The sequence below is a fragment of the Adiantum capillus-veneris genome, chromosome 8 (assembly GCF_014529385.1).
Source record: "Adiantum capillus-veneris isolate H3 chromosome 8, ASM1452938v2, whole genome shotgun sequence".
Taxonomy (NCBI): Eukaryota; Viridiplantae; Streptophyta; class Polypodiopsida; order Polypodiales; family Pteridaceae; genus Adiantum; species Adiantum capillus-veneris.
Window position 1 is genome coordinate 131,171,257 of NC_140938.1, and position 22,146 is coordinate 131,193,402.

At 45.5% G+C, this 22,146-nt stretch overlaps 1 protein-coding gene across 3 annotated transcripts in view; it reads left to right on the forward strand.

The window, feature by feature from the left end:
* Nucleotides 1-22,146, forward strand: part of LOC147452969 (aspartic proteinase 36-like) — a 93,009-nt gene that overhangs the window by 26,516 nt on the left and 44,347 nt on the right. For all 3 annotated transcript variants that reach the window (XM_086518517.1, XM_086518518.1, XM_086518519.1), the window contains exons 2-3: nucleotides 21,466-21,595; nucleotides 21,693-21,916. In XM_086518517.1, coding sequence (XP_086374643.1) covers nucleotides 21,466-21,595; nucleotides 21,693-21,916 — 354 coding nt within the window. The remainder of the gene's footprint in view (nucleotides 1-21,465; nucleotides 21,596-21,692; nucleotides 21,917-22,146) is intronic.

Here is a 22,146-nt window from a genome sequence, read left to right on the forward strand (position 1 = left end):
AGTTTGCATGTGGAAAAGGTGAGGCAGGCATCATCTTGCAAAAGCTATGTAAAGACTCCTTTTATTAATAGAACTGAGCAGAGTAGCGTGTGATTTTTTCTCTGCATATTGTGTCGACTCCTTCTCTCTTGTCCCTCTTCTTGCTCTGCACACTCTGCACCATCATGGTTCCCTAGCACAAGCTACAACAGTGTGGTGCTAGGAGTGATGCCCTGCACACTACACATTGCTCTCTCCCTCTCCCTATGTGCAGTTATGTGATGCCCCACAAGAGGGCTCTTCATTTGACTGATGTACAACTGTGTGGGTTCATGCTTTTGTGCTGAGGCAAGAGCCTCCTTGAGCAGGAACAGGGGTAGCTAGCTGCTACTCCAAAGCAGGCACCGGTGAGGGTCATAACCTCACCGTACAGGTGCAAATTCAGCGCTGTGTAGGCGCAGAAAATTGACCGTTTTTCAGCCATACGGACGCCAGAACCCTTGGGAATCGTGCCCCATTGGCAGAGGACAGCTAGGGGACTGTTTGGGGCTGAAAACAGGGCAAAAACCAGTAAATACAGCGAGCTGAATTTACTGTTTTTGGGCAGGAATCAGAGGGTTTACACCAGCGCAAGTGCGAGCGCAAGTGAGATCCAGCAGGGGAATTGATTTCGCGCAAGTTTTGGGATTGTTATGTTGCCGAAATTTGGCCAAATCAGGTAGCAGGTAAAGGATTCCAAGGACTCTACTTTGTAATTTACCCTCTCAAAGAATAAAGAAATACCGAAAGGGGCGCCAATTTTGGGGCCTATAGGTTGTTAGCGTCTGCTCAGGGCATTCTAGCTACCGAGCCGTGTGTGTATTCAAGTGTTAATTCCCGTCGCAGGTTCTCTTTGCAAAGTGCTATGTGTGTGTGTCTAAAGTAAAGAATTTCGGGTGAAAGCCAATGCCTACTGTTCCACGGGTCAGTTTCAAGGTTCCGTTGCCGGGACATGAATCACTTTTTTCTCAAGAGTGAGCCTCGGTTTATTTAGGTAAAGACAGAGTGTAGGAACGCGGGATTACACTATGGCCGACAAAGGGAAGGGCATTATGGAAGAGGGTTCCTCTTCAAAGGACAGATAGGAAATCCCTATGGTTTTCGAGATTGGCGAGAGCTCATGGCCACGTTAGTTTGTACCTCCTGTCAATGTGAATGTCCCTCCATTAGTACAAGGCTTTATGACTGGGCAACTTGAGGATGATGCGTTCAGGACTCGGTTAGTTGCCGCGGTGAATGTCTTTTCGCAGCTGGTGCAGAACCCAAGGTTTATGGAGTTCTTGCAAGTGCCACCAGTGCAACAACAATATGTGCAACCTACGCCGCGTACGGAGCTTGTTGAGGCTCAATCCAGGTACTTCATGCGGCTCAGGAGGATAGGGAACACTCGTATGTTGCTGAGTCAGGAGCTCCAAAATAGGTTCCTCCCGTGCTTGAACAAGTGACTAGAACGCCTATTCCACAGGTTATGCTAGTTCAGCGTGCCACCTTTCAGAGCCAGCATGCTGTCTTGAATGAACAGGGAACTGGATACCAGGCTATGCACCCAGTTTTTCCACCACCCATGGTACATCCTGGGTATTTCGGGGGTGGATCAGTGTTCCAAAGTATGGCTGGTTATGCGCCTGGAAGTCGGCCGTACATGCCAGGAACAGTGTTTGGGGGTATGCAAGGCATCATGCCAAACCCCATGTATGGTAGTATCGGCATGTAGTAGGGTTCTCACAGCAACCACGGCCAGTTTGGGGTGCCACAGGGTCATTTTGGCATGGCTGGTTATTCTGGACAGCAGCGCACCTCTGACGCAAAATGTGAATGGCCAAGATGTGCCGATCATGCCTACTACAGTGCCCATGTTGGAGACCATTCCTTATGACAACTTGGAGGCACTAGAGAAGCCGAAACCTTACAAAGAAGGTGGTCCAACGGTAAAGTTCAGTACCTTTAGTGGTTTCGAGGATAATACAAAGGCTCTCACTTTCCTCCAGCAATTTGATACAGCTTATGTAGGAGGGAATTTTACAGAGGCCTCGAAAGTTAGGAAAGTTGCCACTTTCTTAAAGGACAATGTGCTCACATGGTGGACAACATTGTTAATGCAAGGACAGGCACCCGCCACTTGGGTTTACTTCAAGCAAATGTTTGCTTCTACTTGGCTGTCAAATGAATTTGAAGCCGACGTCATGACAGATTGGCAGCAGCTTACTTCAACGTCGTGCAAGAGCTTGCTGGAGTACAATAGGAGGTTTTGTAAAGCGTTACTCTCCGTGACCTCCTACAGATCTGTGCCATTGACAGAGCAGATAGAGAAGTATTGTTGTGGGCTGCCTAAAGGGCTTCGCGATTACTGTACAAAGAACAGAGTGGCTACCCTCACTCAGCTTATGGAAGTTGTGAACACTGGTCTTGCCTTGTTGATATGAGAGGACAATGGATTTCTGAGCAAATGACAAAGGTGGGCAGCAAAATAAAAATTCAGTGAAGAAGCCCTTTGTGAAAACGGCTCCTGATGCGTCACAGGGGTCAGAAAAGGCCACCAAAGACAAGGATTCAGCCGGCACTTCTGGAGCACAAGCAAAGAAACAAAAAAGGAGGCCTTTTGTGCGCAATTCGCTCGAGGAAAAGAAGGTCCTAATGGCTGAAAACAAATGCTTTATATGCGAGCAGCTTGGTCACTTTGCTACCAATTGTCCACAAAGGAAAAGACCAGCTGATTCAGATGATAAAGAAGACCAGAAAGGCAAGAGCCTAAACCCACGGCAGGTTTAGTGCCAGACATGGTGGGTGACAGGCCCAGTATAGATGCCAGTGAGTTATGCAGGGCATGGGGTAAAGTTAGGGATCAGATGATGGCACTCATCTTCTTTGATCCAGGCGCCAAAGCCAACTTTATCTCACCAGAGTTAGCTATGAAGTTGGGCATCAGAGCTGAAGAGATGGGATACACAGCAGAGGTAGGGTTGGCATGTCCTCGCCACTCAGAGTGTGTTACTCCCATTATTGGAAAGTTGCGTTTGCATATCTAGTCATATGTGGACACAGAAGAGTTCTACATCATGCCGCTGGAAGGATGTGATGCCTTGTTGGGGATCCCGTGGATGTTCTGAGTGCATGGAGTCTTGGATGCCTACAACAAAAAGATCACTGTACAAAGCAAAACTCACATCTTGGATGTAATGCTAAAAGGAGAGTCAGTCCCTATTGTATTTGCTTTTGCTATTACTTCTGTAATAAAGAATCATTCTTTCTGTGTACTTGATTTTTGCACGTGATGTCTCTGATAGTGATTAGTCAAATTTATCTGTGTTAGATAATGAAAGGTCAGCATTTTGCAAAAGTTTAGTGACTGTTTTTCTGATTCATTACCGTCGCAATTGCCGCCAGAGAGACTTGAGGACCATCGGATAGATTTGGTGCCAGGGTGTAGCCCACCAAATAGACCTCCCCACTGGGTTAGTGCGGCGCAGCAGAAAGAGATTATGGGCCAGGTTGAGGAGGAGTTAGAGAAGGGGCTGATTCAGCCTAGTTCTTCACCCTTTTGCTCCCCAGTGCTCCTAGTGCAGAAGAAGGATGGCTCATGGCGCATGTTTATTGATTACCCTGCGTTGAATAAGAATACCATCAAGAATAGGTTTCCTATTCCTCGAATTGATGATATTCTCGATCGTTTAGAGGGTGCTGCAATTTTCAGCAAGATAGACCTTAAGAGTGGGTACCATCAGATTCGTATAAGGCCAGAGGATGTGCACAAGACTGCGTTTAGAACGACATTTGGTCTTTATGAGTTCCTAGTGATGCTGTTTGGGCTAACAAGTGCTCCTGCCACGTTCAACAGAATGATGGACAGGATTTTCTGCTCACATCAACAGTTTGTTGGGACGTTCTTCGATGACATGATAGTGTATTCGAAGAATGAAGAGGAGCATAGGCGTCACTTGACCATTGTGTTCGAAGAGCTGCGTAGTCACAGGTTACTTGTCAATCCTAAGAAAATTGAATTCTTCTTGGAAGAGATCCACTTTCTTGGCCACATAGTCTTAAAGGATGGTGTTAGAATGGATCCCGCAAAGGTTGAAGCTATCAAAACACGGCCAGACTTGAATACGATGTCAGAAGCTTCTTGGGATTGTGTTGCTACTATAGAAAGTTTATCAGAAATTTTGCAGAGATAGCATCGCCTCTTTACGCTTTGCGAAAGAAAGAGGTCACTTTCAGATGGACCCAAAAAGAGATTTCAGCTTTTAGTCTCTTAAAGGAAAAGTTGACTTCAGATTCAATAATTGTTTTGCCAGATCTCAGGAAGTCATTTGTGGTCCAGTGTGACGCGTGTGGCAGTAGCATCGGAGCAGTGCTAATGCAAGATGGACGGGTAGTAGCTTATGAAAGCAAAATTTTGCAAGGGCCAGAGAGGACTATGCAAGTCTATGAGAAAGAGCTCTTGGCCCTGATTCATGCGCTTTCTAGCTGGAAGCACTACCTTTTAGGTGCTGACTTTGTTGTTCAAACAGATCATCAGACCTTGCGATACTTCTTGACACAGTCAAAGTTATCCGAAAAGCATATGCGATAGGCAAACATTCTTTCCATGTTCCACTTCCAGATTATGCATGTGGAAGGCAAGAAGAATGTTGTGGCTGACGCGTTATCAAGGAAGCCACAAATTTCAGCTCTGTCAATTCCTTATCATCATGAGCTAGATGACATGAAGGAACAGTATACTGCTGATGAAGATTTTGCAAGGATCTTTGAACAGTTACAAGAGGGGCAACATCACGAGCACTACCTCCTCAGAGATGGTTTTATGATGATGCATGGCAGACTTTGTGTCACTAGGCCACTGCGACATAAGGTCATGGTAGAGAGTCAGTCCCACCGTCTGCAGGGCATCGTGGCATTGATGCGACAGTTAAAGCGGTAGAGACATTCTTCTATTGGCCTACCTTGAGAAGAGATGTGGATGCCTTTGTGCGAGCAGGCATAGTTTGCCAAAAGGTCAAGTTTGACAGGCAAAAGACACCAGGATTGTTACAACCACTGCCGATTCCGGATAAGCCATGGGAAAGCATTGCTATGGACTTTATCTTTGATCTTCCAAGAACGCCAATAGGGAATGATGGTATATGGACCATTATCTGCAGGTTCAGCAAGCAAGCCCATTTTATCCCTGTCAGGAAGAAGATAAATCTGGTCAGATGGCACGCTTGTTCATGTACAATGTGTTTAAGTACCATGGTTTGCCACAATCGATTATCAGTGATCGTGATCCTTACATGACAAGTTTGTTCTGGAGAGAATTGTTTTGAGAACATGGGCACTATGCTCAAGTTCTCGTCTTCGTTTCATCCACAAATTGATGGACAGTCAGAAGAGGCTAATTCTACTGTCTTAGATCTGCTCAAATGCTATGTGTCAGATAATAAGGGCAAGTGGGAACAGTATTTGCCTATGCTTGAGTGTGCGTACAATAATACGGTGCATTCCTCTACTGGCAAGGCACCTTTTGAGATTGTTGAAGGCGGCAAAAAGGTTCCTCCCATTTTGCATACAAAGGACAAGATCTTTGAGGTAGATCGATATGTTGAGAACATGGATGAGATGTATAAGAAAATTAAAGTTGCCTTGGAGAAGACTCAGGCAAAGCAGAAAAAGGTTGCTGATCGTCTTCGTCGTGAATTGCTGTTATCACCTTGTGATTGGGGTCTGCTAAGGTTCGAAAAGGCAAGGTTAAAGAAGATGAAGGGCAAGGAACGGCTGTTTCCTAAGCTCAGTGTGCGTTACTATGGGCCTTTTCAAGTGCTTGACAAGATCAACGAGGTGGCTTACAGGCTGAAATTGCCAGATGCGTGGAAGATTCATAATGCGTTTCACGTGAGTCTTCTAAGACCCTTCATGGGTGATGTGCCAGAAGATATGCTAGATGAGGATGAGCCAGAAGTTGAGGAACTTGATGAGATCCTGGTACCTGAGCAAGTTTTGGCACATAAGGACAGAAAAGTTAAAGGATAAGTTGCAAGACGTTATTTGGTGAAGTTCAAGAACTATCCGTCTATGGATGCACAGTGGATGGAAGAGGATGAACTGTCAGAGTCACCAAATGTATTGCAGCTTTACCTTGAAGCCTTTGGGTTACAACCTACTTATGCTCCAACCCAACGTGTGCAAAGGAGGGGTAATGATAGAGCTAACACATCAAATGTACATATGAATTTAGTGTAATAGATGGAAATGATAAAAGTATGAAGGTCTCATTAAGTCATTTGTATCTATGTGTTACGACCTTGCTTGCGGATACATGCGATGATAAAAGAGTGTTAATAGCACAAGATCATCAGTGGCATGTATTTATGATATGCAATCGAGGACGTTTGCGATTTCAAGAGGGGGGTATGTCACGAGGACGTGGCAGTTGTTAACTATATCACGAGGACGTGGCAACTGCTAACTTTAGTTGTTGGTTTCTTTCCAATGGGTTTTGTTTTATTTTTGAGACCCTCTTTTTGTAGTAGCAAATGTTCGGACATTGTATGGCCAATGTGAACGGTAGCTTCACCCGCAGAGGATAGATGGAACGGCACTGGAATTCGTATAGTAAGAGGATGTCTAAGCTCAGAGCAAGATCATATTGGTCCCCTCGTCGCATTTAGCAAGTTGGTGGATACTAGGAAGTGAACTCAATAAAGGCATAAAGTCAAGGTGGGACTACCAGCAAAAAATATCCGACAGTTGGGCCACATTGCATTTTTGTATGCGGTCCCAATGAGGATAGATGGTCAAATGACCACAGGGAGCCCAACGGAATCATTTCCTAAAATTAAGGGAATTGCTATTTCGGGCCGCGAAATGTGTTCGCGTCATTACCTCTGGTATGACTAGGGGAACACTTTACAACTCTGCCGCGAAGTTAACTGGCAACCAGTCGGGAGATTTTTAGGCGGCAACCCCGAAACAGGCAAAAGCTTGTAAATGCGCCAAGTGTCACTTTTTCATGAACTTGCCTCATGCAGAAAAAAGGGTGCTGATTTTTAAGCTGGAAGAGGCTTCATTTGGGTTTTTGTCATAGGTTAAGAGCTATGGAGTGCTTTCTTTCCCTCCCATGTACAGTGTAGTGCTAGGAGTGATCCCCTGCACACTACACATTGCTCTCTCTTCCCCCTACGTGCAGTTATGTGATGCCCCACAAGGGGGCTCTTCATTTGACTGATGTACAGCTGTGTGGGTTCATGCTTTTGTGCTGAGGCAAGAGCCTCCTTGAGCAGGAATAGTGGTAGCTAGCTGCTGCTCCAAAGCAGGCACCGGTGAGGGTCATAACCTCACCGTATAGGTGCAAATTCAGCGCTGTGTATGCGCAGAAAATTGACTGTTTTTCAGCCATGCGGACGCCAGAACCCTTGGGAATCGTGTCCCATTGGAAGAGGACAACTAGGGGACTGTTTGGGGCTGAAAATAGGGCAAAAACCAGTAAACACAACGAGCTGAATTTACTGTTTTTGGTCAGGAATCAGAGGGTTTACTCTAGCGCAAGTGAGATCCAGCAGGGGAATTGATTTCGCGCAAGTTTTGGGGCTGTTATGTTACCAAAATTTGGCCAAATCAGGTAGTATCTAGCGGGATACAGGTAAAGGATTCCCTTGGCATTGGAATTCGTATAGTAAGAGGATGTCTAGGCTCAGTGCAAGGTCATGTAGGTCCCCTCCTTTAACATAGGGGCAAAACTCATGTTTTGGATGTAAAGCTCAAAGGGGAGTCTGTCCCTACTGTATCTGCTTTTGTTATCACTTCTATAATAAAGAATCATCTTTCTGTGTACTTGATTTTTGCACGTGATGTCTTAGATAATGATTAGTCAAATTTATCTATGCTAGATAAAGAAAGGGTCAACTTTTTTGCAAAAGTTTAGTGACTATTTTTCTGATTCATTATCGTCGTAATTGCCGCCAAAGAGACCTGAGGACCATCGGATAGTGCTAGGGTGTAGCCCACCAAATAGACCTCCCTACAGGGTTAGCGCGGCGCAACAGAAAGAGATTATGGGCAAGGTTGAGGAGTTATTAGAGAAGGGGCTGATTCAGCCTAAGTTTTTACCCTTTTGCTTCCCAGTGCTCCTAGTGTAGAAAAAGGATGGCTCATGGCGCATGTGTATTGATTACCCTGCGTTGAATAAGAATATAATCAAGAATAGGTTTCCTATTCCTAGAATTGATGATATTCTCGATCGTTTAGAGGGTGCTGCAATTTTCAGCAGGATAGACCTTAAGAGTGGGTACCATCAGATTCGTATAAGGCCAGAGAATGTGCACAAGACTGCGTTCGGAACGACATTTGGTCTTTATGAGTTTCTAGTGATCCCGTTTGGGCTAGCAAATGCTGTTGCCACGTCAACAGAATAATGGACTGGATATTCCGCTCGTATCAATAGTTTGTTGGGACGTTCTTCTATGACATGATAGTCTATTCGAAGAATGAAGAGGAGCATAGGTGTCACTTGACCATTGTGTTTGAAGAGCTGCGCAGTCACAGGCTACTTGTCAATCCTAAGAAAAGTGAATTCTTCCTCGAAGAGATCCACTTTCTTAGGCCACATAGTCTCAAAGGATGGTGTTAGAATGGATCCCGCAAAGGTTGAAGCTATCAAAACATGGCTAGACTTGAAGACTGTGCACGAAGCTTCTTGGGATTGTGTTGCTACTATAGAAGGTTTATCAGAAATTTTACAGAGATAACATCACCTCTTTACGCTTTGCAAAAGAAAGAGGTCACTTTCAGATGGACCCAAAAAGAGATTTCAGCTTTTAGTCTTTTAAAGGAAAAGTTGACTTTAGATTCAGTAATTGTTTTGCCAGATTTCAGGAAGATCTTAGGAAGTCATTTGTGGTCCAGTGTGACCTGTGTGGCAGTAGCATTGGAGCAGTGCTAATGCAGGACGGACGGGTAGTAGCTTATGAAAGCCGAATTTTGCAAGGGCCAGAGAAGACTGTGCAAGTCTATGAGAAAGAGCTCTTGGCCGTGATTCATGCGCTTTCTAGCTGGAAGCACTACCTCTTAGGTGCTGATTTTGTTGTCCAAACAGACCATCAGACCTTTCGATACTTCTTGACACAGTCAAAGTTATCCGAAAAGCATATGCGATGGGCAAACATTCTTCCTATGTTCCACATCCAGATTATGCATGTGGAAGGCAAGAAAAATGTTGTGGCTGATGCGTTAGCCACAAATTTCAGTTGTGTCAATTTTTTATCATCTTTAGTTGGATGACATGAAGGAACGGTATCCTACTGATGAAGATTTTGCAAGGATCTTTGAACAGTCGCGAGAGGGGCAACATCATGAGCACTACCTCCTCAGAGATGGTTTTATGATGATGCATGGCAGACTGTGTGACTAGGCCATTGCGACATAAGGTCATGGAAGAGAGTCACGTCCCAACGTATGCAGCACATCGTGGTATTGATGCGACAGTTAAAACGGTAGACATTGTTCTATTGGTTTACCTTGAGGAGAGAGGTGGATGCCTTTGTGCGAGCATGCATAATTTGCCAAAAGGTCAAGTTTGACAGGCAAAAGGCACAAGGGTTGCTACAACCACTGCCGATTTCTGATAAGCCATGGGAAAGCATTGCTATGGACTTTATCTTTGATCAAGAACGCCAACAGGGAATGATGGTATATGGACCATTATCTGCAGGTCAGCAAGCAGGCCCATTTTATCCCTGTCAGGAAGAAAATTAAAATCTGATCAGATGGCACGCTTGTTCATGTACAATGTGTTTAAGTACCATGGTATGCCACAATCGATTATCAATGATCATGATCCTCGCATGACAAGTTTGTTATGGAGAGGATTGTTTGAGAACATGGGCACTACGCTCAAGTTCTCGTGTTTGTTTCATCCACAAATTGATGGGCAGTCAGAAGAGGCTAATTCTGTTGTCTTGGATCTGCTGAAATGTTATGGATAATAAGGGCAAGTGGGAACTATATTTGCCTATGCTTGAGTATGCGTACAATAATACGGTGCATTCGTTGACTGGCAAGGCACCTTTCGAGATTGTTGAAGGTGGCAAAAAAGTTCCTCCCATTTTGCATACAAGGAGAAGACTCGAGCAAAACAAAAAAAGGTTGCTGATCGTCACCGTCGTAAATTGCTGTTATCACTTGTGATTGGGTTCTGTTAAGGTTCGAAAAGGCAATGTTAAAGAAAATGAAGGGCAAGGAATGTCTGTTTCCTAAGCTCAGTAAGCGTTACTATGGGCCTTTTCAAGTGCTTGACAAGATCAGCGATGTGGGTTACAGGCTGAAATTACCTGATGCATGGAAGATTCATAATGCGTTTCGCGTGAGTCTTCTAAGACCCTTCGTGGGTGATGTGCTAGATGAGGATCAGTCAGAAGTTGAGGAACTTGATGAGATCGTGCTACCTGAGCAAGTTTTGGCACATAAGTACAGAAAAGTTAAACGACAGGTTGCAAGACGCTATTTGGTGAAGTTCAAGAACTATCCGCCTATGGATCCAAAGTGGATGGAAGAGCATGAACTCTCAGAGTCACCGAATGTATTGCAGCTTTACCTTGAAGCCTTTGGGTTACAGCCTACGTATACCCCAACCCAACGTGTGTAAAGGAGGGGTAATGATAGAGCTAGCACATCAAATGTACATATGAATTCAATGTTATAGATGGAAATGACAAAAGTATGAAGGTCTCATCAAGTCATTTGTATCTATGTGTTACGACCTTTCTTGTGGATACATGCGATGATAAAAGAGTGCTAACAACCCAAGATCATCAGTGGCATGTATTTATGGTATGCAATCGAGGATAAAAGAGTGCTAACAACCCAAGATCATCAGTGGCATGTATTTATGGTATGCAATCGAGGACGTTTGTGATTTCAAGAGGGGGGTATGTCACGAGGACGTGACAGTTCTTAACTATGTCACAAGGACATGGCAACTGCTAACCTTAGTTGTTGGTTTCTTTCTAATGATTTTTGTTTTATTTTTGAGACCCTCTTTTTGAAGTTGCAAATGGTCGGACATTGTTTGGCCAATGTGAACGGTAGTTTCACCCGCAGACAGGAAGTTGGTCGGCACTGGAATTCGTATAGTAAGAGGATGTCTAGGCTCAGTGCAAGGTCGTGTAGGTCCCCCCGTCGCACTTAGCAAGTTGGTGGATTTTAGGAAGTGAACTCAATAAAGGCATAATGTCAAGGTGGGATCACCAACAGAAAGTATCCGACAGTTGGGCCACATTGCACTTTTGGATGCGGTCCCAATGAGGATAGATGGTCAGATGACCAGTGGGAGCCCAACGGAAGCATCTCCTAAAAATTAGGGATTGCTATTTTGGGCCGCATGCCTTCGGACTGACAAGGGGAACATTTTACAACTCTGTCACGAAGTCAACTGGGCAACCAGTTGGGAGATTTTTAGGCGGCAACCCTGAAACGAGAAAAAGCTTGTAATCGCGCCAAGTGGCACAATTCTGTGCACTTGCCTGATACAAAAAAATTGGTGGTGAATTTAGAGAGAGAAGGCTCATTTGCAAGCTTCCTGTCATAGTGAGGTTGGCTACTGTGGCAGCATTTGTTTTCTCTCACTGACTCCATGAGGATCATCTCATGGAATGTCCAGGGATTAGGAGGGCCCTAGTTTTAGCATCAAGAGGGGTCGGCTGTGTCAGGAGCTTCAAAGATGCCTTGTGGGTGGTGAGATTGACATTCTTATGCTACAGGAGTATCATCTTTGTGAAAGCCGCATTCGACAATGTGGTCAGATTTTGTGTGGTCGCTATGAGACGTTTTGGTCAGCTGCATTTGGACTTGAAGGCCTCCAGGGAGGGGTATGTATGACTATTGCGGACTCTTTGTAGCAAGCCATTGTGGGCAGAGGGATTATTGTGCCAGGCAGGGCTCAGTAGATCTCTATGCAGTTTCAAGGTTGCCTTGTGGGCTTCCTGAATATCTATGCGCTCAATGTGGTGAGTGCACGTGTAGAGTTTTGGTCTCATATTGTTGAGTCTCTGCCGCAGGCAAATCAATGGTGCATTGGGGGTGACTTCAACATGTTGAAGGACCCTTCTGACAGGATTGGAGGTAGCCATGCTACTATGCATGGAGTTGAGTTGGCAGCTTGGGAGAGGTTTTGTATGATTGTGGGTTTCAGATGTGTGGCTGCATTCTAGCTTTGTGAGGCCCCTAGACAGCTTGGCCCTCTCTCGTTCGGACCGCAGAGTGGGAGGAGTGAATCTATCTCGGATAGATCGCTTCTATACTAGTGACCACTTCTGTGACTTGGGTGGGACAGCCTGCATTCTGCCTGGGACTTCTTTTTCGGACCATACACTAGTGATCCTCACAGTGACAGATAGACAGGAGGGAGAGCACGATGCTATGTATCCTTGAGAGGGTTTTGCAGGACTCTCCTGTTCACAGAGTGGCCTTTGGACTTGCTCAACTTAGTCGGCTTTTTCTTCAGGAGTCCATGGCCCGCCTGGTTGCAGCGACAGAGGAGCAGCAGCGCCTCTGATGGGGCGTTGCTTCCTTGCAGAGGATGTAGGAACAACATCCAGACAGTCCTTGGTTGGAGGAGCAGTTTCAACAGGCTCTTTAGGAGCTTGCCAGCACAGAGGAGAGGCGCCATGAGTTTGCCTTCCATCGACAGGCATCTCAGTGGACCAAGGTAGGTGACAGAGTGACGGGTTTTCTTTGAGGCAGTGGGACCTCGACATATGCATGCCAGGGTCAGCCAGTTGAGGAGGCCTGACGGGTTAGTTGCTACAGAGCCTGAGGACATGCGAGCAGTTTTGCTACTGACTTCTACCGTGACCTGCTATTAGCAGAGCCTTAGTCAGAGCGTCAGGATGCATGCAGAGAGCAGGCTTGGGCACAGATGCCTTATCTTGTGACTGAGGAGATGTGACAGAGGCTTGAGCTGCCTCTTTAGCTAGAGGAGATCCACGTGGTCCTCTGAGCACTTCCCAACAATCAACAATTGTTAAACATTGAGTGTTCCTTGAATGATGAGCTCTCCACAACCGACTCGACATCCTTCTTTCTTCGGTTCTTAAAACTCTTGTTGTTTTAATTTTATTGGGGACACCCATCCTCTTTTTCTGCATGGAAGCATGGTAACCACCCCTTTATCCGATTTTCTTGAGTTAGCACCATGTGGGAAGGACCCCTTTATTTCAAGCAATTGTGCTCAGCGCTATTAGTGGGAAGGGGGTCTTACCCTCAATTAGAAGGGGAGGGTCTCAAGGGCGCCCCATGTGAACATGGTTGTACGGGTGCGAACCACAAATGTTGCTGATGACCATACACCAAAGTCTTGGGTTCTTAAGTTCACAAGGAACTTGGATTCTTGTGATTCTTGGGTTCTTGAGTTCTTGAGGTTCTTGAGGTTCTTCTTTTACTTGCAGTCTGTGCTAGAGAGAATCTTCTCTTACCCGAGCTCTACCCTTTCCTGCGGGTGCACCCCTTGGCGGCCTTGCGCTCACACCAAGGTTTCTTTTTCCCACCTCACGTCGATTGGCCGGCCGCTAAGTGAACGGTCCGCTCTCAATGAGTGAAAAGAGACACAAGGGGAGGCTGGACAAGCCCTTCTTTCTTGGGTTTCTTGTCACTCTTCAAAAACACAATTAGGAATCGACACGCCCAAGTGGACTTGGGTTACGTGCGACCGCAACAAGCAAAAAAAAAATATTGTGGTTCTTTCCTTGAGTGATACAGAACACTGCCAAAGCTTTGATACCAACGTAAGGTGCAGCAGAAGTGAATGTTGAACTTTGCTCAAGATGAGTGCTCCGAACTGTGCTCAAGGGTTCCTTTTAATTACGCAAGGGAGAGCCTTCCGTTCCTTTAGTTAGTGAGAGAGTGCAAATGATCACAAACAAAGTGGTAAACACTGAATGAAGGTGGTGAGACTGAGAGAGAGAAGAATACGTCACCAGAATGTTGTCAAACCGTCCTCCAAAGGCCCCACTCTCTATGGCGAGAGGGGTCTACTATTGATTGCACAAATTTTTACAATGCAATGGACTTGCCGATGATGACGGCGGCGGCAAGACGGGCTGAAAACTGAAAACGCTAGGGGCTGAATTCTGCAAATCTTGTATCTGCTGAATTTTGACTGTGTTGGTGACGACGGCGATGACGACGACATGATGATGATGCGCTGAAAATGCAGATGCTGAAATCTGCGAATAGCGGGCTGAATCTGCAAACGCTGGCTGATCTAACCGTGCGGAGAGGATCTGCTGCGGGAAGGTGAGATCGGCGAGGTTTGGGGGCTGCGGTACGGAGGCTAACTGCTGAAAACTGAAAACCTGATGCAAATCTGGGATGTGTCTTCAAGGAACTGCAAACGCTAGGGCTGATTTGCAACTCCAAAAATGCTAGAGCTGATGGGACATCTGCTGCAAAAATGCTATGGATTTTGCTGTCGCCAGGCTGATCTACAAGTTGCAAAACGCTGGGGCTGATCTGCACTTGAAGGAAAACGCTGGTCTTTGGTGGCTTATGTCCTCTTGCCGGTCTTGCTAAGAAGGTGCTCTTCAGATGGTGTTTGCTGCATCTTCTGCTAGAAAGTGCTAGCGCTAGCTTTTTATATATAGATCCTTAGCCAGATTTCCCTACCTAGTTTCCCAACAAAGTCACTTAGTAATAATAAGTGAAAATTGGCTAAAATAGGGACAATAGGTTTCTTGTATTGTAAAATGCTCCTGATAGATTCTGATGGCACTGTTGATGATCATACTGTATGTAACCAGAGGATATGCATCTACTCTAAGTGCTTGGAGATGCACGGTCTACGAAAAGACTCACAAAAGTGCCAGAACACTTTCTACGCTAAGCTATCTAAACCCTTGTCATGAAGTAGCTTGTTCACATGCACATAGGGTTAGATGTGCACATGACATCAACCATAGGGGGAGACTCTCCTAATGAAAAATAGCCTATGTATAATGAGGGCTAAATCAAGAGATGGGAGGAGGGAAAAGCCACACAGGTGGATGGTAGTGCCATTTGGGCTCACCCTAGACCATGGCAAAGAAAGACCCAAGGCACTAGAGTCACAAGAACGCCTCTCTGTGCTCCCGCATGCAGTCGGGGCTGCCTTGAAGTCTCTCGAGCTGACCCCTAAGAGTATGGATCGACTTTAGCCAAAAGTCACGAACAGTCTCTGCTGGTGGGACAATGTCACAAGACGGGCATTACGTGCCAATAGAAAAGAACAGACTTTGGGCACTTCAATAACAACTAACTGAAAGAGATGACACAGGACACAGAGTGGTGGAATTCCACCCTAGAGAGTGTTGACCCCAAACCTTCGCGCTCCTTTCGGTATTTCTTTATATTGATTCAACACAGTACAGGCCGGTACTCCACGCTTTGCACCTTCTCCGAGAGAGCCCTAGCCTCATATTTAAAGGCCCTAGTCCCAAAAGCACTTTACATGAAAAGCCTTAAACTCAAAAGCATTTGGTACAAAAAGCAATCAGCGTGATTTACGAAAATTCGTACAGTTCTGCCACGTCAGCATAGCCAGCGCAATTTGCGAAAATTCGTACACCTTGCCAGGTCAGCAACGCAAAGTCCGAAAATCCGTACAAGTCGTCAATGTGAATTTCGAGAATCCGTACAACTGCCATGTCATCTTCTCCGTGCATGTGTGTGTGTGGGCTTCCTTTATTTTAATGTCTTTTTGTCACGGAGTGGGTCCCATAAATTGGTAGGACTTCTTCTTCTTCAGTTGCTTCTTCTTAGTGTTTAGGCCCCTCGGCCGTGATCTGTAGGTTGGCTCCGTTCTTCAGCGGCTTGACTCGTCAGCAGTTTGTGACATCCCCCCTTCTTGAAAAGACAATAATCGTCCGTGATTACAACATATTTGCAAAAACAACTCAATTTAGCTCAAAAAAACTTCCGACGGACATTTCGAGGGATAATCGGTTTGCTCTTTTTTTGTTAAGGAGTTGGCTTCTCCTTTCGTCTAGATTAGAATTCTTAATATTCCGGCGTAGTAAAATTAGCCATCACACCCAGACCGCACTGTATCTTCCATGGGTGTCTCGATGCACTAAAATTACATACGCAGACAATCTCATCCAATTAGGAATATTTAGTAGTTGGCACATCATAATGCAACACAAATGCTCACATATGCATGTTACAGAACATAGAAACATAAAGTTGCTGATGAACACTCCTCCCGAAAATCTAAAAAGGTCCCGGCCATGAGATATAGAGGCCTTTTACAACCAAACGCCCCCCAGACCGCAGCCTGCGTTGTTTGGAGGTGGTGAGAGTAACCACTGCTCAGACTTCTTAATACTCCTCCCGCATAACCATCCAGGTCCGGGCCATGAGTAACAACAACAATACTACCCCCGTAAATAACCACAAGGGTCGGGGCCATGAGTAAAAACAACACTTTTCAATTCATTCAATACCCCCCCCCCCTCGGCAAATAACCACAAGGGTCCGGGCCATGAGTATGAACAAGCATTCTCAAACATCATTTCTCAGTACTCCACCCGGGAGTAAAATCACCAAGGAAAAACAGGTCACTTACGGAAATGGCACGATGTATGGTCAGAAGTCAAGCTTTGCCGCATTCTTTTTGGCTTTAGGCCATCATGTCTGCCACTTATGTACTAAACAGGTGTCCTATGAAAGCTTTGCAGTCTATTACTCCATATGAAGCATGGCATGATAGAAAGCCTTCTATTGAGCACATGCCTGTTTTTGGTTGTTTGGCATATGCTTTGGTGCCACAAACACAACGCAAAAAATTGGATGATAAGACTGTTAAATGTGTTTTTGTTGGTTATAGTGCTGAAAGCAAAGGTTACAGGTTGTATCATCCACAAACAAAGCGTATTCTGGTTTCACCGGATGTTGTGTTTGTGGAAGATTCTGTTCAGCCCTTGCTGTCGTGGACTAACGACAGTAATGTAAGCTCACAGGACATTTATGACTATTTATTGCCTCTCTTTGGTGGTGGAAGTTCGAATGTAAATTCCAATGAGACATGTGTACAGCTTATGGGGGTTTCTGAAAATGTTATAGATCAGCCAATTACTGATGTAGATGTACATGATGTACTTGATGAGGAAAGGGTTGAAAATGAGCAGGCTAGAGGTATGCCAAAATGGCTGGTGCACACTTTGCGTAACAGTAAATTGGATGCACCTTTGTCTAGTTGTACTCGTTCAAGCTCTCGTCATGCATCTCATGCATCAGATTGTTATGCTTTGGCCGTGTCTACCTTACATGATGAAGCACAAAATTCAAAAAATTGGATGGTTGCCATGCAATCAGAATATGATGCACTTATAGAAAATGGCACATGGACTTTATGTGATTTGCCTCCTGGCAAAAAGGCCATTGGTACAAAGTGGGTTTACAAGTTGAAATGCAAGCAGAATGGTGAGGTTGATCGCCATAAGGCTCTACTTGTTGCAAAAGGCTATACGCAGCAGAAAGGCATAGATTATAAAGAAACTTTTACTCGCACTTGTCGTATGACTACTGTTCGTTTTCTATGTGCATTGGCAGCTCATTTTGGTTGGGATGTACATCAATCAGACATTGTTACTGCTTTCTTGGATGGTGGCATATTTGAGGAAGCTTATGTAACACAGCCTCGCGGTTTTGTCAAGAAAGGACAAGAGGATAAGGTGTGCAAATGTAACAAAGCTTTGTATAAGTTGAAGCAATCTTCTCGTGCTTGGTATGAGAAGGTTGACACTCATTCGGTCAAACGAGGCTTTCGTAATAGTCCAACAAAAATCACATTATATGTAAAGCGTGAGGGTGATGTACTTCTCATTGTGGTTATTTATGTAGATGGTTTGCTGATCACTGGACCAAATGAGAGACATATTACTGAATTTAAGGCTGATTTGAATGCTACTTTCAAGATGAAAGATTTGGGGCTGTTGCATCATTGATTGGGTCTACAATTTAAGAAGTGTGATGGTGATATTGCCTTGTGTCAGAAAAGTTACATAGAGACATTGTTATGTAAGTTTGGACTTGAGGATTGTAAACCTATTGCCACTCCCATGGAAACAGGTTTGAAATTGAGTCTTCATGATGCTGGTGATCCTGCAGATGTCACTCTTAATCAAATTGTTGTTGGATGCCTCATTTATCTATGCAACACGAGGCCGGATATTCAGTTTGCAGTCTCACAGGCCAGCAGATTTATGCATAGCCCATGGTCTAAGCATTGGCAGGCTGTCAAGAGGACTTTTCGCTACTTGAGTGGCACTTTACATCTTGGCTTGTTTTATCCCAAGGGTGGATCATTGCCGCCAGACTTACATGCTTTTTCGGACTCAGATTGGGCTGGTTGTGTTGACACGTGAGTGTCCACAAGTGGTTTTTGTTTCATGCTTGGCAGTTCATGTATATCATGGTTAGCCAGAAGCAACGTACTGTGGCCACTTCTAGTTGTGAGGTTGAGTACAGGGCACTCTTCACAGCTACGGTTGAGTGTGTATGGCTCAGACGCCTTATGGCTGATCTGGGTGTTGGACAAGACACTGCCAACACTATCTACACTGAGAGTCAGAGCGCATTGGCAGTTGCGAGGAACCCAGTTCTTTCATGCTCGCACTAAGCACATTGAGGTGCATTACCACTATGTCAGGGAGAGGCTCTCAGTAGGAGAGATCAACTTGGCTTATGTACCAACACAGGACAACCTTGCAGATCTTTTCACAAAGGCGTTGTCTTGTGAGAAGTTCGAAGCTTTTCGTAAAGCTTTGGGCTTACTCCACTTTGTGGACTGATCATGTCCTCGGGGCATGGCACTTCCCTTTACTCATGTGCCAGCTCTCGTTGACTGCATCACTTCAGGGTGGATTTGATACCATATACATGTGGTAGTGATGTGTGTGAACACACTAGGACCGTTGGGGCATTTTTTCCCTCTTTAGGAAGTTTTTTCCCCCCGTGCATTGTATATACGCCCATCACTCTAGGGCTATCTATCTTTCCATAGCACACTAAGTAAAACACTCTCTATTGTGTGCCTTGAGCTTCCTTCGTCTTGTCCAAGCTGTGTGTGTTTTCCTGCAACCCTAATTCCAACAAGAACGTCGTTCAATTCAAAGGGTAAGTGACCCTACAGGTGCGGGAGCTCGAGGCTACTCATAGGAGTGATCGGCACGCGAATCGAAGCGGAAAACAGAGAATTACAGCTTGCTGTAATTTTTTGCAGGTTTAGGGTTTTGGCCAGTTTTGAGGCCTGTTGGTCCAAGAGCTTCGGGGAAGCTAGGGAATCACCGAACAAGCGTTTTGGTGCAAATTGGAGGCCAAAAACAGAGATTTCAGTTGCTGTAATTTCTCGCCACGTTTTGTAAAGTGCTCTAAAGTGTGTGGAAAGTCATTATTTACTTGGGATTTTGTCCGTGGAGACTTGTACTATGGTTATGCTACCGAAATCGGGTTAGAGTAGGGGAATTTCAGCCTACTAAAAGTGGGATAGCTTGTAGAAGTTTATAGGTTTTTGTCAAGTGCAATAAGATTAAAGCAATACCGAAAGGGGCGCCAATCTTTGGGGCGAATAGGGTGTCGTTTTCTACCTGGGAGCGCTCTAACTACCAAGTCGTGAAGTGTTGAATTCTAGTTATAGGTTTATCTGTGAAGTTTCTTTGTGTTGTAAAGTACAATAAAGTTAAGAGATATAGATCTGGTGAAAGCCAAAGTCGACCGCCCTTTAGTGAGTCTACGGGCCGGTTTCTACCCCTCGTAGAAACTGGGGTCCACCTAGCCCCTTCACATTCCATGAGACAATCCTCATGGGGTCAATGAGAGAAAACCAATGCTGCCCAGTAGCCAATCTCGCAATCTTCGAGGCAGGCTTGAATGAATGGGGAGTAATGCGCATTTGAGTGACCTTGAGATAGCCGTGTTTGGAGTGTCTTGTGTGACCCATACCCAAGGGAGGCGTACAAGCCGTAGAGCTACATCCTGTGTCCAAGTCCTCATGAACATATACATAACAGGGTGCACTCTCAGTGTTTGCAAAGAAGTACAGCACAAAGTGTCTACATCGTGCTGCATTTGGTGGTGTCATAGAGAACTTGGCCAACGGCCACAGAGTCTATATAAACTCAGTCACCCCCAAGCCTCCCGTGGTGCGAGAACTTTAAAAATTAAACATGGAGCCAGTCCATCACTGTATGCATAGTCCACTTTGTTTGATCCCTGCCACACAATGGGAAGGAAAAATCAACCACTGAGTATAGGGCCTCTGCACCTTTTTCTGCCAAAAATAGAACATGTACTCTAAAAGAAGCCGCCTCGTGGTCAGGAGAAAGAGTTACCGAGAAAACGTGTGAAGTTGTCGTCAAAGAAGTCCAAGCGGCGGTGGCGGATGTCAAAACTAGTCAGCATGCATGGGACTTCCGCAAAGGGCGACGTCTGCACCAAGAGGGGTATATGCAAGTAGGGGTGCTGGCATGCTGCTCTTGCACCAGGATGCTCGTGGAAATGCACTGTGAAGAGACCTTCAAGTTCCGAAGAGTGGCCTGTCCCCCTTGGGCTGGCGGCGGGGCATGGGAAGGGTCAGGAGACGGGGTGGAAGGACTAGCGAGAGGGACGGGAGAGGCGGATGGAGGAGGTGAAGGTAGAGGCGGAGAAGTGGAGATGGTAGGCAGGAGGAGGAGGAGGGGTAGGTAGTAGAGAAGTTAAGGTGGGAGGGGCATCCGCCAGCTCATCCTGCTGTAGCGGGTCAAAATGGTTCCCCACTGCTGTGGGCTTGTGCAAGTCGACCAAGAGGGGCGCCAGAATGACGCTCTTGTTCCTGACACGACGGCCATGATTTTGCTGCCAGCCCTCACCTGTCTATGAACCTGTTTCAGAAGAGGTAGGGTCTGTGTTGAGGGTCGAGTCCTCCTCCGTGGACAGGCCTTCGCAAGATGGCCCGTGTGTTGCAAATGAAACACTAATTCGGGAGCCCCAAATACTCCATGCTCTGACGGAGCCAACCACCACTCACCCCATGTAGTGAAACTACCTTCGGGAGTGCGTGGGTGTCTCGAACGAGAACCCGTACTGTAGGTATGCCTTCTGCCCTGGCAGCAACTGAAGCTGCCATGCGCAGTGTCTCCAAAATGGTCCCTATCTCGGAGCCTATCCTAGAAAGTAACGGGAGGTACTCTCTCGTTAGGCCGGGGAAACATACCAAAATGGGCAAGTCTGCTTCCTCAACAAGAACATCGGTAACCGGATCGAAACCATGGCGCCACTGTTGAAAATGAGGCTTGCTTGCTCGGATGGCTAGGTGGTTCATTGCGATGACCTTGGATTGCAGTACTGTTCACTGTGCGAAAGAGTCAGAGAGAGAGAGAGATGCATTTATCACGGTGTTATTGTTTCTGCATGCAATGACTTTGCCGTTGTCTGTCATAGAAACTACTAATAGAGACTTCATTCCAGGTTGTATTTTACGGAGCTCCAAATCGGAACGCCAGCAGCGTCGTACTTTGCACAAGTGGATACAGGAAGTGATGTGTTGTGGCTTGGGTGTGCTTCTTGTAGAAATTGTCCCACAAAGTCTAATTTAGGGGTACGTATTTTAGGAATTCATGACATTATTGTTTTCGCTGCAGGGTCTGGAATGCTTTTTTTGTGAGACCTTTGGGCATATTTGTATATTGTTGCAGGTTAAACTGAGGCCTTATGATCCATCAGATTCAGAGACCAGTTCTGAGCTTTCCTGTACAGCAAGCTTGTGTACAACCAGATGTGTAGCTGGAAACCCCTGTTTGTATCAGTTGGCATATGGGGATGGAAGTACTTCCGAAGGCTATCTTGTTCAAGATGTTCTAGAACTACCAAGTCTAAAAAATCTCACAGTCAGTGCAGATAGTGCCAACCTTGTATTTGGGTCAGTACATTAAGATTTCACATATGTTGTTCTGCCATCCATGTTGAAGTTTGTTGATTCAGAAATAGAGAAGGGCTTGCAAGTGAAAATGCAGTCCCGTTTTTGAAGCTTAACTGTTCGTGATGTGAATGATGTTTGGTCTCTGTAAGGAATCTTAGACAACGACCCAAGCCACACTATATACTCACCACCAATACATCGCTGTACAATTTGTAATTTTCTTCCACTTC